Here is a 16,719-nt window from a genome sequence, read left to right as displayed (position 1 = left end):
CCTTCTTCCCGCCTTCCGTGGAGTTTTCCCGCCGTTGGACGCCATCTTGAAGACGCCGCGCGGGAAGAAGAGGGGCGTGGACTCCGAAAGCGCGCGAGAACTGAAGCCCCGCCTCACGTCCGGACGTTGCGTAAGGTCCTGGAAGGAGCCCAGCAGACGCTGACGTCACAGGAGCGCGACGGAAGGTCCTCAACCCTGACGATCCACTGCGGAGCCGCGGCCTACGGAAGAGGATCATCGCAAGGTAGGCCACGGTCCACTAGGGGGGAGAAGGATGTCGGATACGGAGGAGAGCTTCACCGCTCCAACCCCCGCCAGCGCCACCGCTGTTGCGGTCATGCCTTTCACCATGCCCTATATCCCGGGGGCAGCCTGGCTACCCCAGTACTCAGGGGAGTCACATACCCTGCAGGACTTTAGAGAAAAACTGGATAGCCTCTTCCAGGTGTACCCCCTCACAGAAGAGCAAAAAGTGAGCATCCTGGTGGCCCAATTAACCGGGGCAGCCCAAAGGGAGGTAAAGTCCTGGCCACCTGGGGGGAGGACTGTCGCAGGGATGCTAACCCGGCTGAGGGACACCTTTGATACCCGCACCTCAGCCGAGATCAAGCTCAGATTCTACGGGTGCAAACAGCGGGCACATGAGAGTATAAGGGACTATGCATTAAACCTACAAGAAGCCCTGAGAGCCATTAAGCAGACCGACCCTGACAGCGTGGGAGACGAGGACAGGCTGTTAACTGAACAATTTATAGAGGGTTTATATTGCAATGCCCACCGAACCCAGTTGCGGGCAATGGCCTTACAGGACCCTCATCTGGGATTTGCACAGTTCAAGGACAGAGCCATCCGGGTGCTCCGAGAACCGGCACCAGGTGGCGTTGTGACCCACAGACGCCCCACTACCACTTACCACCAGGAGGCGGCGCCCTTGTCGGCAGGGCCTGTGGGAGCTGATGCGCAGGCTTTGAACAATGACTCGGCTCCAGACCTGCACCATCAGGTCCAAGAGCTAGCTAAAAGCGTTGCTGCGCTAACCCGAACTGTGCAGTCTTTACAGGTTTCCACTCCAGGGAAGATCCAGCTGGCATCCGGACCGGAGGACATCCCGTGGCGTCGACCAAGGAGGACCCCACCGGCCAGAGGAAGACCCAGCGACCGATACAACGAGGACGGACGACCCATCTGCCGCCGCTGCAATCAACCCGGACATATGGCAAGGTACTGTCCTTTAAACTGGCACAACCTAGGGTAGAGGGCCAACCCCTAGGAAAAAGATCATCAGGCCCATCGAACTGGCGCGACAAATATGTGGGAGGACGTCCAGTCTTACCCGTGGTACTGGATGGCATTCCTATGAGTGCCCTACTGGACACCGGGTCACAGGTCACCACCATCCCGTACGTGCTCTTCAAGCAGTACTGGAATGACTCGGATATCACCCGCTACCCTGACGACGATTTGAGTATCATCGCCAGCAATGGTCAGCCCGTGCCACAGATCGGATTTAAAGAGGTGACCATTAAAATTGGTAGAGTTGAACTGGCAGCACAGGGACTGATCATTGTAGACATTGACAAACACGAGAGTCACCCAAAGATAACTCTAGGAACTAATGTAATTGAAAATTGTCTTGCAGAGGTGATTTTCCTTTTACAGCAGGTTGCCAAGAACGCCAGCTCCGGCGAGCAGCGAGTGCTCCAAAAAGAGATCCGGGCACTGATGCGACGGCAACAGGTGGAACTCTCCGGCGGTGAGATTGGTAGCGTGAGAATGTGTGACCCTTTCCCTATTGCCATGCCCCCAAAAAGTGAAATGATGATTTGGTGCCGGGCAGCTATTGGTCTGAGAGGTAGAGATTACCAGGCAATGGTAGAACCAGTTTACTCAGACAGTAGGCCCACCATCTTGACAGCACGGGGGGTGGTTAATGTACGCCATGGGAGGGTGCCCGTTCGCATAATCAATATCGGGAAGAGGGAAGTGTACCTGCCCCGGTATGCCACGCTAGCCAAATTATATACCATTAACCAAAATGCTATAAAATCTGTGGAACCCTTGCCTCCATCTCACCCGGAGGAAGGTAACGGCTCTAAGAAAACAATGGAGGACTGGTGTCAGCAACTACATTTGGGTACTGACTCCACTCCCTCACACCAGAAACAGGGAGTCTATCGGGTGGTTCAAGAGTACGAGAGAGTGTTTAGTAAACACCCGTTAGACTTCGGGCGAGTTAAGGGGGTAGAACACCACATCCCCACGGGAGACCATCCTCCCATAAAAGAGAGGTATCGACCCGTACCCCCTGCACACTACCAACACGCCAAGGGGATGCTTAGAGACATGAAGGAGGCTGGGGTGATCAGGGATAGCTGTAGCCCCTGGGCAGCTCCACTAGTCTTAGTCAAAAAGAAAGACAACACCATGAGGATGTGTGTAGATTACCGGAAAATCAACCGTATCACACACAAGGATGCGTACCCCTTACCAAGGATAGAGGAGTCTTTGGCTGCTTTAAGATCTGCTAACTTCTTCTCTACCTTGGATCTCACTAGTGGGTACTGGCAGGTTCCTGTAGCAGAGGCGGACCGGGAGAAGACCGCATTCACCACCCCGATGGGACTTAGCGAGTTTACCTGTATGCCGTTCGGACTCTGCAACGCACCAGGAACCTTCCAACGATTAATGGAGTGCTGTCTGGGCCACAGAAACTTCGAGACGGTCCTGTTGTACCTGGACGATGTCATCGTATATTCTAAGACTTATGAGGACCACCTGAAACACCTGGCGGAAGTGTTCGAAGCTCTGGCAAGCTACGGCCTAAAGGTGAAACCCTCCAAGTGTCACCTCCTGAAACCAAAGGTGCAGTACCTGGGACACGTGGTGAGCGCTGACGGAGTAGCTCCCGACCCTGATAAGATCACCGCAATTAAGGAATGGCCAAGTCCCTCCAGTGTAAAGGAAGTGCGGCAGTTCCTCGGGTTGGTAGGCTACTACCGCAGGTTCATCCCCGGTTTCACCAAAAAGGCAGCTCCTATGCAAGACCTCCTGATAGGCCAGTCCCGGAAGGCCAAGAACCAGAAGCCACCCTTCAGATGGGAGAAGTTGGAAGAAGAGTCCTTCCGCCAGCTGAAGATGGCCCTCAAGGGGGATGAAATCCTGGCGTACCCGGATTACAGCCAGCCCTTTATCCTCTATACCGACGCAAGTAACATCGGGCTAGGAGCCGTGCTGTCCCAGATCCAGCAGGGGAAAGAGCGAGTAATCGCTTACGCCAGCCGAAAACTGCGACCCACCGAAAGAAACCCTGAGAATTACAGCTCATTTAAGCTAGAGTTCCTGGCAGTGGTGTGGGCAGTCACCGAACGCTTTAAGCACTACCTCGCTTCTTCCCGGTTCGTCGTGTACACGGATAACAACCCGTTGACACACCTGGACACGGCAAGACTCGGTGCCCTAGAGCAGAGATGGATGGCCCGCCTGTCCAACTACGAGTTCACCATCAAATACCGGGCAGGACGCTCCAATACCAACGCGGACGCCCTGGCCAGGATGCCAAACCTACCGGACGTAGGAGAAGATCCAGAGGGACTGGAAGAAGTCGAACTCCCCGCGTTTCACCGTCATGGGACTATCCAGTATTCCCATCGGGTAAGGAGCAAGCAAGGCGCTACGCTTAACCCCTTACCTCACTACAACTGGGCGGAAACGCAGGACAGTGACCCTGCCGTCCGGCTGGTGAAGGAGATGCTGACTCGGCCAGAGGCTCGCCTTGACCCAGACGCTCCGGAGGAAGCCAAGCAACTGTGGGCAGAGAAGAGTAGACTGTTCCTTTACAAGGGGAAGTTGTGCCGCAGAATGGTTAACTCCCGGACGCATGAACTAATCTGGCAAGTAGTGGTGCCACGAAGAGACGCAGCCATGGTGATGGAGGCATACCACGACGGGGCTGGACACTTCGGATGGAAGAAGCTGGAGTTCCTGCTGCGCGAGCGGTTCCACTGGGTAGGCATGAGGGGAACCATCGAGAGGTGGTGCAGAGACTGTGGCCCGTGCAACCTAAGAAGGAAGGACTGTGCCAGCCAGAAGACTCCCCTGCAGTCCATCGTCACCCGGCAGCCGTTGGAACTGGTAGCCTTGGATCATGTAAAACTGACCCCAAGCAGAAGTGGCTACGTCTACGCACTAACCATCGTGGATCACTACTCCCGGTTCTTGGTTGTCGTCCCCGTCAAGGACTTAACAGCTCGAACAGCAGCTAGAGCCTTCCAGCAGCATTTCTGCCGTCCACACGGGTACCCGGACCAAGTGTTGACAGACCAGGGACCTGCCTTTGAAGCGGAGGTCTTCCAATAATTCTGCACTCTGTATGGCTGCCGGAAGATAAGGACGACACCCTATCATCCGCAAACTAATGGACTTTGTGAGAAAATGAACCAGGTGGTAATGGATCTTCTGAAAACGTTGCCCCTGGAAGAACGCGGTCTGTGGCCTGAGAAGCTGCCCGATCTGGTGGACCTATACAACCACATCCCGGTAGGTTCCACCAACTGTACCCCGGCTTACCTAATGAGGGCGAGACCTGGTAAGTTACCTGTTGACCTGGAAATGGGAGTCCTGACACCCGAGGACACTTCACCAGAAGCAGACTGGGACACAGAGAGGCAGCAGCAGTACCGGAGAGTACAGGAGAGCGTGGAGCGAAGTCTCTGTCAGGCTAGGGAAAGACAAGAGAAAACTTACAACCAGTATGCTCCCGCTGTTCCCCTGGTACCCGGAGAGCAGGTCTTGAAGAGAAAAAGACGGCTCCACAAGTTGGACGACCAGTGGGAGAAGGACCCGTACACCGTACTGCCCTCAAGCCACGACAACCCAAAGGTCTGTACCATCAGTAAAGACGGAGGTGAAACCACAACCATTGTATCCCGGGATCACCTGAAGAAGTGTCCCAAACAGCTACGGAACCCTGAAGAGGAACAAGAAGACCCTCGCCCAGTAGAGGAAAGGGAAGACATGGTTAGTACTGTGCTCGGAGACTTCCCTCGGTCTTGGACTCAAGTCAATGGCGCAGTTGTGGTACCCGTACTCACCTTCCTCCAACCAGCATCCCAAGCACCTACGGAGCGACAGGTAGAGCTGGAAGAGCAGCCGGTCCAGGAGGCAGAAGACTCCACACAAGCAGAACAGGAGGATCAACCCTCTGCTTATAGTGAGCCTGCCGTACCCCTAGTGAGCCAATGAGCCGGTAGACAGCTGCCCAGTTTACCCTTGACAGCTCCTACACCCTGTAGTTCAGGGCTAGACAGTCAGCTCCGTAGGTCCACTAGGGCCACTAGAGGCCAGTTACCCACACGTTGGAGGATTTGAAATGGATAAGTTGTTTTATTTGTGGTTACCTGTTTTTCTTGTTGCTTGTGTATAATTATGTGTTTCTAGTTGTTTATAGGAGTCTTTGGTGGATTTACCGGGAATCCTGTGTACATAGTTGGAGCGTAACCCAGGACGGACTAAAGACTGTTAAGGACTCGGGGCAGAACAGACCCCTACCTGGTTACGTCTCCCTGTTTTGGTGAAATGGACACCTTGCTTTCTTCAAAGACTGCACCCGGTTACGGACATGCCGTAACCACCTTTATGTGTTTCTTTATTGTATTGTTATTGTTATACCTTGTTATGTTTTTTCAAAAATATGTTTAGTCCCGGAGTACTAAATTTCACTAGGGGGGAATGTGACACCCCAGGGGTCTGGTTGCCACAGTGATAGAGATATTACGTCTGAGAGCAGGTGGGAGGTCTCTTGGTCAGGGATCCTATGCATGCCACACCTCCTGCCCAGTCCTGGGAGGGGAAGAACTTCCCTTAGATAAACCTAGGGCTGAGGCAGGGTTAGTGAGTAGAGAAGAAGTAGAGACAAAGAAAAGAAGCAAATATAGGAAGAAACAACAGGAGCTCTGTGGGAGCAGTGTTACAAAGAGTCAGGGGCTGGCAGCTGCAGAGCTCGCCCTGACTGAGAAGATTTCTTACCGGACCCGGAGTCCGAGGCTGTGGGGACTAACTCCTACCCAGCAGCAGAATCCGTCAGGCAGGGGATTTCAGGTCCTCTGGCCAAGAAACCCGAAGGCACGGTCACACGCATGGGACCAGCACCGCCGTCGTGGAGCGGAAGCTACTAGAAGGCCCAGAGTCACCGGCCATACGGGTGAGCACCACACGGTACACTCAGGGACGTGGGCTACTTATACTCGCTTCTAGCAAGGTAGCCAGAAGAGTACAGTCAGTTTGGGAGGCCTACAACTCCGCCTGGCCAGGGGAGATCCCATCTGCTCAAGGACTGACTAGGCCCCAATCGCTAGCCAGTACTCCGGGAGGGTCTATCTTTGTCACCAGTAAAGACCCTGAACTACACCGCATCGTCTCTGAGTGGTTCCTGCTACCCCCATCATCCACGTCGGCTGCCCTGAGGCCATACCCCTCCCGTTGGGGGTTATACCATCTACGCTGCACTATCCTACCACCGGCCTCAGCGGTCTGCCCTGCAGCGGCAGCTCCATAGCTGCATTCAACGGGTGGCGTAGTCGTCCTACATCTACTGCTAAAACATCGCCGCTCAGTTTGACTCCCTGGGCACGGACCGGGTCACCGCCACGAGACTACAACCCTCAAGAGATCCGGCTCCGGGTAAGCTCCCGCGTGCGCAACGCAGCGCGACACAGGCCCAGGGGCGCGTCATTAGCACATAATAAGGAATATACAGTATATAAACATATAAATGGGTGTTTTCCTCCCATGTAAAGTATTTCATTTTCTATTCAACTCTTTTCAAGACGCAATGGTCCACTAAACAGATGCCAACCATTTGTGTCATAGGGGTTGTTGTATGTTTTGCCACCAATCCCACAAAGGCACGTTATATGCTATTTATAAATATAGCTTAATATACTCTGTAGAGTTGAAATAGAATAAAAGAAAATAGCTTTAATTTTAGGGGCCTGGAAGGAAAAGTGAAATGTTTTGTTAAAAAAATGACTGGGATGACTTTATAATATGGGGTTTGGAAAGTGTTGTCTTTCGGAAATTCTGGTTTGGCTGGTTTTGTCACAATGTGCATAAGCAGTGCAGAGATTATGTTGCGCTGTCGGACTTTATGCATAAAACATCTATTCAATCTGACGTAGCAGGAAAGAGTTTAAAACATTTACAGTCAGAACTAGATATTAGAATATTTGCAAATTTGTTTTTCCAAATTAGAAAGCACGGGTTCAGGTGGATGCCAGGAAAGAAGGGCGAGGGGGTTCGAATGTTTTGCCCTGATTGGTAAACTGACGAGACAGACATGTGAGCATATATATATATATATATATATATATACATACAGTGCCTTGTGAAAGTATTTGGCCCCCTTGAACTTTTCTACCTTTTGCCACATTTCTGGCTTCAAACATGAAGATATAAAATTCTACTTTTTTGGGGAAGAATCAACAACAAGTGGGACACAATCGTGAAATGGAACGAAATTTATTGGATATTTTAAACTTTTTAAAAAATTAAAAACTGAAAAGTGGGGCGTGCAATATTATTCGGCCCCCTTGAGTTAATACTTTGTAGCGCCACCTTTTGCTGCGATTACAGCTGCAAGTCGCTTGGGGTATGTCTCTATCAGTTTTGCACATCGAGTGGCTGAAATTCTTGCCCATTCTTCCTTGCAAAACAGCTCGAGCTCAGTGAGGTTGGATGGAGGGCGTTTGTGAACAGCAGTTTTCAGCTCTTTCCACAGATTCTCGATTGGATTCAGGTCTGGACTTTGACTTGGCCATTCTAACACCTGGATATGTTTATTTTTGAAACATTCCATTGTAGATTTTGCTTTATGTTTGGGATCATTGTCTTGTTGGAAGATAAATCTCCGTCCCAGTCTCAGGTCTTTTGCAGACTCCAACAGGTTTTCTTCTAGAATGGTCCTGTATATGGCTCCGTCCATCTTCCCATCAATTTTAACCATCTTCCCTGTCCCTGCTGAAGAAAGGCAGGCCCAAACCATGACGCTGCCGCCACCACATTTGACAGTGGGGATGGTGTTTTGAGGGTGATGAGCTGTGTTGCTTTTATGCCAAACATATCGTTTTGCATTGTGGCCAAAAAGTTTGATTTTGGTTTCATCTGACCAGAGCACTTTATTCCACATGTTTGGTGTGTCTCCCAGGTGGCTTGTGGCAAACTTCAAACGAGACTTTTCATGGATATCTTTGAGAAATGGCTTTCTTCTTGCCACTCTTCCTTAAAGGCCAGATTTGTGCAGTGTATGACTGATTGTTGTCCTATGGACAGACTCTCCCGCCTCAGCTGTAGATCTCTGCAGTTCATCCAGAGTGATCATGGGCCTTTAGGCTGCATCTCTGATCAGTCTTCTCCTTGTTCGAGATGAAAGTTTAGAGGGATGGCCGGGTCTTGATAGACTTGCAGTGGTCTGATGCTCCTTCCATTTCAATATGATCGCTTGCACAGTGCTCCTTGAGATGTTTAAAACTTGAGAAATCTTTTTGTATCCAAATTCAGCTTTAAACTTCGCCACAACAGTATCTCGGACCTTCCTGGTGTGTTCCTTGGTCTTCATGATGCTCTCTGCACTTGAAACAGATCCCTGAGACTATCACAGAGCAGGTGCATTTATACGGAGACTTGATTACACACAGGTGAATTCTATTCATCATTACCAGTCATTTAGGACAACATTGGATCATTCAGAGATCCTCACTGAACTTCTGGAGTGAGTTTACTGCACTGAAAGTAAAGGGGCCGAATAATATTGCACGCCCCACTTTTCAGTTTTTAATTTTTTAAAAAAGTTTAAAATATCCAATAAATTTTGTTTCACTTCACAATTGTGTCCCACTTGTTGTTGATTCTTCCCCAAAAAAATAGAATTTTATATCTTTATGTTTGAAGCCAGAAATGTGGCAAAAGGTAGAAAAGTTCAAGGAGGCCAAATACTTTCACAAGGCACTGTGTATACTGTATATACACTGTATATACACATATATATTTCTTCTTTAGATCAACCTGATACCTTTAAATGTGACAATTCTCGCCAAAGGTACAAATAGATATTTGCTTAAGAACTGAAGGAAGAAGTCAAACCAGATTTTCTTGCCTCATAATGTATCAGAGATTTATTTATTCACTATCACTTTATAAATCTCAGAAAACCTTTTTTACAGCACTTCAGACACTTTAGAAGTACATTAATATATCTCCTCATATCTGAGATTTATTTATGATCAGACAAGCCGAGTTCCTGTGCATTTTGGAATATGTTGGCATTATATAATATGGCTCCTCTCAAATTGATGAGTATTTTTGTAGTATTTTCCGTACCTTGTTGCTAACATTAACATTAGCATTTCTGGTGAGAAGCAGCGACACCATATCCACGTGGCCCTCCTGTGCAGCCAGATGGACAGGAGCTATTCCTTGCTTGGTAATTGCATTGGCATCAGCACCATATTCGAGTAACGTGGTAGCTATGTCCATTTGGTTTTTCTTTGCAGCAATGTGAATAGGAGTGTAACCATTCTGAAAGGGAAGCGACAATGATTGATCATTTTTACCATGGCACGGAACATCAGTAAATCAGACTAGTATACCCTACCACGCAGAATCCTATAAGTCAGAAAATACAGAAAAAGAATAGACCACCCCCACCATTCCCGCAAAAGTGACAGTTAGTATTGTTCCTTTAATCCAATGTTAAAGGATAGTTATATATGTCCTGCGATATGGGGGCCAAAGAACATTAGAAATGACAGAAAAATATTTGAAATGGGTTAAGAAACATTTTGACAGACCACCTTTCCGAATGTTTTATTGAGAGATAGGGATATCAGAAAGGGTCTCCTGCTCTGGGGAACTTGATGCCAGAGTCAGCGCTAACACACGGACGAACCTAGGAACGTTTCGGAATCCAAGGCATTGGGGGGGTCCCACTCTGCCAAGTTTTCACAAGCTCCTGAGCTCGGTCCGCTTCATACGTCAAGGGTGCCGGCTGTATTCTACAGCAGGCAACCACATCTAACTTCTGCAATCAGAACCACCTGTGATCGCACCATTTAAGAGGTTTGAAAATGGGGTAAGGTGTCCTTTCCAACCCCCATCGATCCCGCTCAACATGATTCCGGGCTGATATTGTCATGGCCTGCTGATGGCTCTCATGTCTGTACACCTATGAAGCCCAGTCTGCAACAAGGCTTCATAGGACATAAGGAATTTTACAATACACTATGATATCGTAGCATTGAATTGTATTTTATTGGACAAGCGCTCACATGATCCATGGTGTATAAAATCCCCTAGGAAGACCAATAAAAAAGAGAAATTAAAAATAACTAAAAAAAAATAGCTCTTATTAACTCCCTTACTCGTGCAATGCAAATAAAAAAAAATATCAAAATATTTATCCCATATGGTGAACGCTAAAATAGAAAAGAAATTGTAATGGCAGAATTGCAGATTTTTGGTCATTTTGCTTTTCAAAAAAATGGAAGAAAAAGAGATCAGAAAGTTGCATGGATCAAGCTCCGATAAAACAAAATGAATCAAAAAATAAAAATGTTATAGTTCTTGGAAGGTGATGAGTAAAAATCAAAAACGAAGAGGGGCTCACTGTGACTATGTCACCAAAGGGCCCACATATACATGAAGCTGGCCCGGCATGATGCAACCATAGACTACATAATGGCTGATTCATCTGAATAGGTGCCATGTAATAATATATTTCCTCTAGTCGAGTCTAGAGTGTTACACTGTACCCCCCTCCTCCCCCCAAAAAAAAGTAATATAGTTGAATGTTCAGCTGTTTCTTATCTATACTTGTTCCTGGGAGAGGACTGCAATAAGAAATATGGCCATGACTTCAAAAATGTTAACGGCTGGTACTCTGCTCTACCAGAGACCTGCACCTGCAGTATAACAACTCATTCACACCTATCTAATGTTGTCAGTATTAAAGGGGACTATTTTATTTTTTTCTCATCGAGCTAAGAACTGCCAGGCGGGTCGTTGCTAACGACCTGCCTGTTCTGTCCGGCTCCGGTTCAGAGTGATCACCGGTGATTTTGCTGCTCACATCAACAGAGCAGCTCTTCATCTTCCTGGCTGCTCTTTCGACGGAGCATGACTGTCGATCTCATGCTGATTGACAGCCGGCTCCCCGCAATTAGGCAGCAAGGAACCGGCAGTCAATCGGCACGACATTGGCAGTCACGCCCTGTCAACGGAGCAGAGCGGAAGAGAAAAAGCTACTCTGTCAATGTGATGTAAGCCACAGAATCGCCAAAAGGAGCAGTCTGTGACCGCTCTGAATCGGCACAACAGGCAGGGAGTTAGAAACTAAGTACGGCATCCAGCTCACCTGTCTTGAAGAGTGCGTAGGATCCAGGATTTTATTCCACTGCAAATAAAAAAATCCAAAAGAGAGATCCGGCACATTTAAAAATAGTAAGCTATATTTTCTTACAATTAAACATATGGAAATGGAAGGATAGAATGTAAAAAAAATCATAGTTAAAAAGTCCCTTTAGCAGCACATAACAGCACATTTTGAGTCAAAAGCCTAATCTATGAGTAAGAGGAGTTCGCCTCAAAACAAGTCAACCACCATGTGCTCCTAAAGGGACTTTTTACCTTTAAAGTTTTTTGACATGCCATCCTCCATTGCCAGGTTTTTAATTGCAAGAAAATAAAGCTTACTATTTTTTAGGTGTGCTGGATCTCTGTTTTTGATTTTTCTATATGCGATAGTTAGCAACTAAGGCTGTTAGTTCTTAGACCCATAAGAAAAAAATAAAATCGTCTTGGAAAACACCTTTAAGCCAAAAACAGGAATTAAAAGTAAATATTAATATATATTAATATATTTACCTCTCCCATTATTTTGGCCCCCTGCTGGCTTTGAACTAATGAAAAATGCTACAATGTGAATGAAGCCTGAAAAAGTAACTAAACTTTGTTTCATTTAATTATCCTCCAGGCATTCCAAAGTTGTGATTTTTTGTAAAATACTTTTACATAACTTCTCCCAAACACAATGCTACAGTGCTGTTTTATGCAGCCAGTTTATGCTTCATTAAAATCTGCTTTCAACTGCTGCTCAGCCAAGCTCTGTATTCTGTGTGCAAACAGATTATGGGAATGTTCCTGTCTGAGTGCAGGAAATGAGAGCAGGGAAATCCTGTGCTCTGTGTTTGTGAATAGAGTAGTCCTGGCTGAGCAGTTGAAAGCAGCTTTTAAAGAAGCATGAACTGACCATATGAAACAGGAGTGCAGCATGGTTTTGGGAGAAAAGGAAGAAGAATAAGGTAATTAAGTATATTACAAAAAAAGCATAACTTTTCAATGCATAGATGATGACTGAATAAGAACAAAAAGTTTAGTTACTCTTTCAACTGTATGACAGCAAATATGGCTACAACTACCTGGGGCCGCTGTAATGGGAGTCATGTTTATTGCTATCAAGCCTTCACATAATAAGCTGTGATTACTATCTATAGGTGATTTATTTTAAAGGCGTTGTCCGGTATTAGAGAAAATAAATCTTTTTTTTTTTCAATTCCAATATAAGGAGGACATCGCTCATGTTGAAACTAATAAAATAAGTCACACACAGAGAAATAAGCTGAGTCCCTGTACCCTCCTGTCCATTTCTAATAAAAAATCTTCTGGTTATATTTAACACTTTGTTATCATGCCGATTGCTATTTACTCCTTCATTTAAAAGGTCAGTGTGGACACTCAGCAGATATCAGATGTGCATGCCACAACCCACACAGCATGTTTTACAGATGTCTAATGTCAGATGCATTTCTGTGTGATTAGTCACCGCTCCCCGTCTATGAGGGTATGCCTGCTTTTGTCGGATGTCTTAGCATAATGACACATGTCATTGCTCACAAAGAGTGAAAGGGCTTCTCCAAAGCTAAACTTTTTTTTAGGCATAGATATTTTCAAAATAACAAATGGAGGCATATTCATCATTTATCTAGCACTGGTCGCTCTGGAGGTCTGCACTAGATCTGGAGGCAATGTCTGCTTTCTCTGAATGATGACAGAACGGCTGAAGCTGCATCGGTACATCATCAGATTTACGTCCAATGACGTGCTCTTCTAGTCACCTGACCGCTGCAGCCGGTCCCTGACATTGCTTTAGGAGCCGGCACGGACCTCCGCAGCAGCCTGTGCCACATACGGAAGTTGAGTATGCCACTGATACAGGGACATCCTTATATATAGGCCACATCTGGTATTACAGAATAATGGTCTTTATCTGAATTCGGCTGAGCTGCAATGCCAGACATAACCCATGGAACATTCGGTCATTATTTCTGGGAGATAATACTTTTTAAACATGTTTGTCTTGTGCCTTACAATGTTTAATAATGTTATATTGCACATAGTCTTTTGGGGAGTTTTATTAAGCTAAATGTGCCGGAATTCTGCCATAATATCCACCCAAACAACTGTCTTTCATGATTTGATTTCTGTTACTTTTCTGACAATGGGATATGGCTTTGCAAGAAAAAGAGGTGTGCTATAAATTTGACACAATTTTTGGGTACAACGTAAGCCAAATCATAGGTAGGGTAAACTTGAGCTATAAAGTCTTAAAATACATCAGATGTGATGATTACACCTATCGGTGTGTCTGGACTCAGTGAATCTGCAGTTCAGTATGTTCTGCAGTCCAATCTTGGGTAGGAGTGTGTTGAGCTGTCAGTATGGTGATTGACAGCTCAGCTGGGGCATGCTGAACTGTCAGTGATTTGAGTGACAGTTTAGGAGTCCAATCAGGACCAGGGTGTGCCGGGGCTTCCTCCATGTGCTCCTGTTCGAAGAAATTACCTGGTATTTTGAGGTGTGTATTTGCCCTGTGCTCCTAGTCTTGTATTCTGATCTTTGCTGCTCGACCTTGCATTTGTCTTGACCATCCGTTTGCCTAGTCCCTTTTATTGTGATCTGCTACCTTCTTGGAATTCTGACCTCAGACTTTTACCTGACTAAGCCTTTGTCTTACCCCTCTGTCTATGACGTACCCTCCTAGCTTTTGACCTTGGACCTCTTGACTACCCAGCCTCACGGCTTGTCCTTGAGTAGTGGCTACCATCACACCAGTTTTATCAAACAGCATGAACCATTATGATAATTTTAGCATATTTTCAGACTACCTAATCTAAGGCTCTGTTTATACAGACCAACCGATGGCACTAGACGATCGCCTAACCATTGCCGATCGATGCTCGTTTAATAGCCTGTTTAGACAAGCAGACCGCGGTAAAAGATGAGCACTGAGAGATCTGTAATAGATCTGTAATAGATCTCTCAGTGCGCGCAAGCTGCCATGGTACTATGCAGTGCGACGCCTGTTTACACAGGAAGCTACATCACCAGGAATGATGAACTTTTGCTCTGCACAAAAGATCATTTCACAAAATGAACGAGCGTTTTGCTTGTTCATCAGGTGATCGGCAGCCTGTTTACATTGAAAGATTATTGAGAAAAAGCGTTCTTAAAAGTGCATACAGTGTAAATGCAGTTTAAGTATTGATAAATCAGCCCCATTATCTATGTTAATTGTCATTAACCAATTTGATGACGTTAGCCAGGAAATTACCCTATATCACTCACATATAACATAAGGTGGTTTACCTTTGCAGCTCCGTGAGGCGATGCACCTTTATCCAAGAGTAATAAAGCCACTTTCTGGTTATCATAATGTGCCGCTACATGCAGTGGAGTTAGCCCGCTCTAAAGACATGCAGAAACAATGGAGGTCACACAACATGTCAATACGGAAATCTGTGATAAGTATAATTCTTATTCTGCCCAATTGGCGATTAATGAGATGTGAGTTATTTCTGTATGCTATTAGTAGCCAGAACATAATTTTAATGTATTTAAGGTAATCAATTTCTAAGTTTATTATGTAATCTAGTTTAGAGGAGCAGAAAGTCTTTGTAAACCCAATATGGTTGGCATATCTATGACTGCTACATAGACAAGTGTCCCTCTATGAAAAAAATTGAGAGAGTAGAGAACAGTGTTGGAGTATTTATACCACGATCATAGTATCAGGATTACTAATATTATCATAGTATAATACCAGCATGCGCACCCTAAATTAGGTCTTCACGTTCCAGGGTTCTGCAAGTCTTTGGGGGAAATTCATTATTAGAAGACAGTTTTGCTTGCGTCTACATTGCCATTGTTTGAGCCAAATTTATCAAAACTGTGCACATTATTATTTGGTTTTGCCATATCTTTAGATATAAATCTTCTCTCTAGAGCTGATTTTATACGCCAGCCAACTACTGCATTAAGTTTTTAACTTTTTGGGAAACTATTTAATAAGTTACTGTTCTTAAATTTGATTTAAACCACATTTGCATAGCTAGCCACCTTTTTTTTTAAAAAAGTAGGAAGAGCAGAATTAAAATGAAAAAAGTTTAATTTTCCCCCAAAATGCATGGGACAAAGTTAGTGACTTTTTTTAAATGACAAAATAAACAACTTTTGGTTTCAGCCATCGTTTGTATTCTGTATGAATAGATTTTTTTAATAGTTTCAATTAAAAGTGAACCCTATGGAAATTATGGCCATGTTTGGTTTCTATCCGCTATTCAAAAATGCATCCAAAATTGCCATGAATTAGTATTTTCAGACAGGACGCTTTCAACAGTTTTTAAGAGTGGGATTGGAAATAGAGAAATAGGATCTTTCCTATATGCTTCTTCTCCTGACAATGGCTTCAAAACTGCATCAAAGTGCCATGTGTGAACATACTCTTACTTTGTGGAACCTCAGACAACTAGCAGGTGCAATTAGAAATGGGAACGTCCATTACAGCACCGTACACAACCAGCCATGAGGTTCTTTAGAAGCCGATCACTCGTTGTTCTATCACTTTTTGGGGTAATTTCCAAATAATAAATTAGTCTTAACTAAAGAGGTGTCTTGTACTCAATGATGAAATTAGAATTTACAATTCTATTAAAAGGGGATATTCTGTGCCCTAAGTGTCACTCTGTCATCCCGAAGGAATCATAATCTGACACTTGCTGAAATTTTCACATTACAGGAGGTCTCTAAATCCAAAGCAACAAACTCAGATGACTTATAAGGATTAAGTGAGGTATTTGCAGATAATGATTACATTTGTGACTTTTATTTCTTTTGATCTTTTGAGTTTTTTACTTTTTACTTACAACGGCATAGACAATCTAGCCCTATACCTACCTTTCCAGCTGCATCCGGGGATGCATTTTTCTCCAAAAGCAGCTTGGCTACTTCAATCTTTCCATATTTTGCAGCAACGTGTAGAGGAGTAAATCCTTTCTGTAAATGTAAATTTTACAAGCAGTTATACAGGTTTTGTTCCTTTGTTCAATATTTGTTCCATTTACCTTTCCATAGTTTATTTCCCTTCATAATTACTGAGTCACAGATTAGTTCTCCAAGCAGCAATCCCCAAACCCTAACGCTAACCCATGTGCCTATTACTGCGATACTGCCATACCAGCATAACAAAAAGCAATAAGCTAATAATGAAACAAGACTAAAAACCTATCAAAATGTATAACAGATAATCATCAGCCATAATATCACAATGCAAAAGGAAAGCTTTATTTCATAAAGTATAACATTATCTAAGGTTTCCATGCCATATGGGTTTTC

The 16,719-nt window shown here is 45.3% G+C and overlaps 1 protein-coding gene across 32 annotated transcripts in view; it reads right to left on the bottom strand.

Moving 5' to 3' along the window:
- ANK3 (ankyrin 3) overlaps positions 1-16,719 on the bottom strand; it is a 762,832-nt gene that overhangs the window by 138,397 nt on the left and 607,716 nt on the right. For all 32 annotated transcript variants that reach the window (XM_073685429.1, XM_073685434.1, XM_073685432.1 and 29 more), the window contains 3 exons: positions 16,282-16,380; positions 14,695-14,793; positions 9,373-9,570 (listed from right to left, as the gene is read on the bottom strand). In XM_073685429.1, the coding sequence (XP_073541530.1) occupies positions 9,373-9,570; positions 14,695-14,793; positions 16,282-16,380 (396 nt within the window). The remainder of the gene's footprint in view (positions 1-9,372; positions 9,571-14,694; positions 14,794-16,281; positions 16,381-16,719) is intronic.

Source organism: Phyllobates terribilis, unplaced genomic scaffold (assembly GCF_046119375.1).
Source record: "Phyllobates terribilis strain yellow unplaced genomic scaffold, ASM4611937v1 Scaffold_5__5_contigs__length_657084704, whole genome shotgun sequence".
Taxonomy (NCBI): domain Eukaryota; kingdom Metazoa; phylum Chordata; class Amphibia; order Anura; family Dendrobatidae; genus Phyllobates; species Phyllobates terribilis.
Note: the sequence above shows the minus strand (reverse complement) of the source record. Positions and strands in the feature narration are given on the sequence as shown.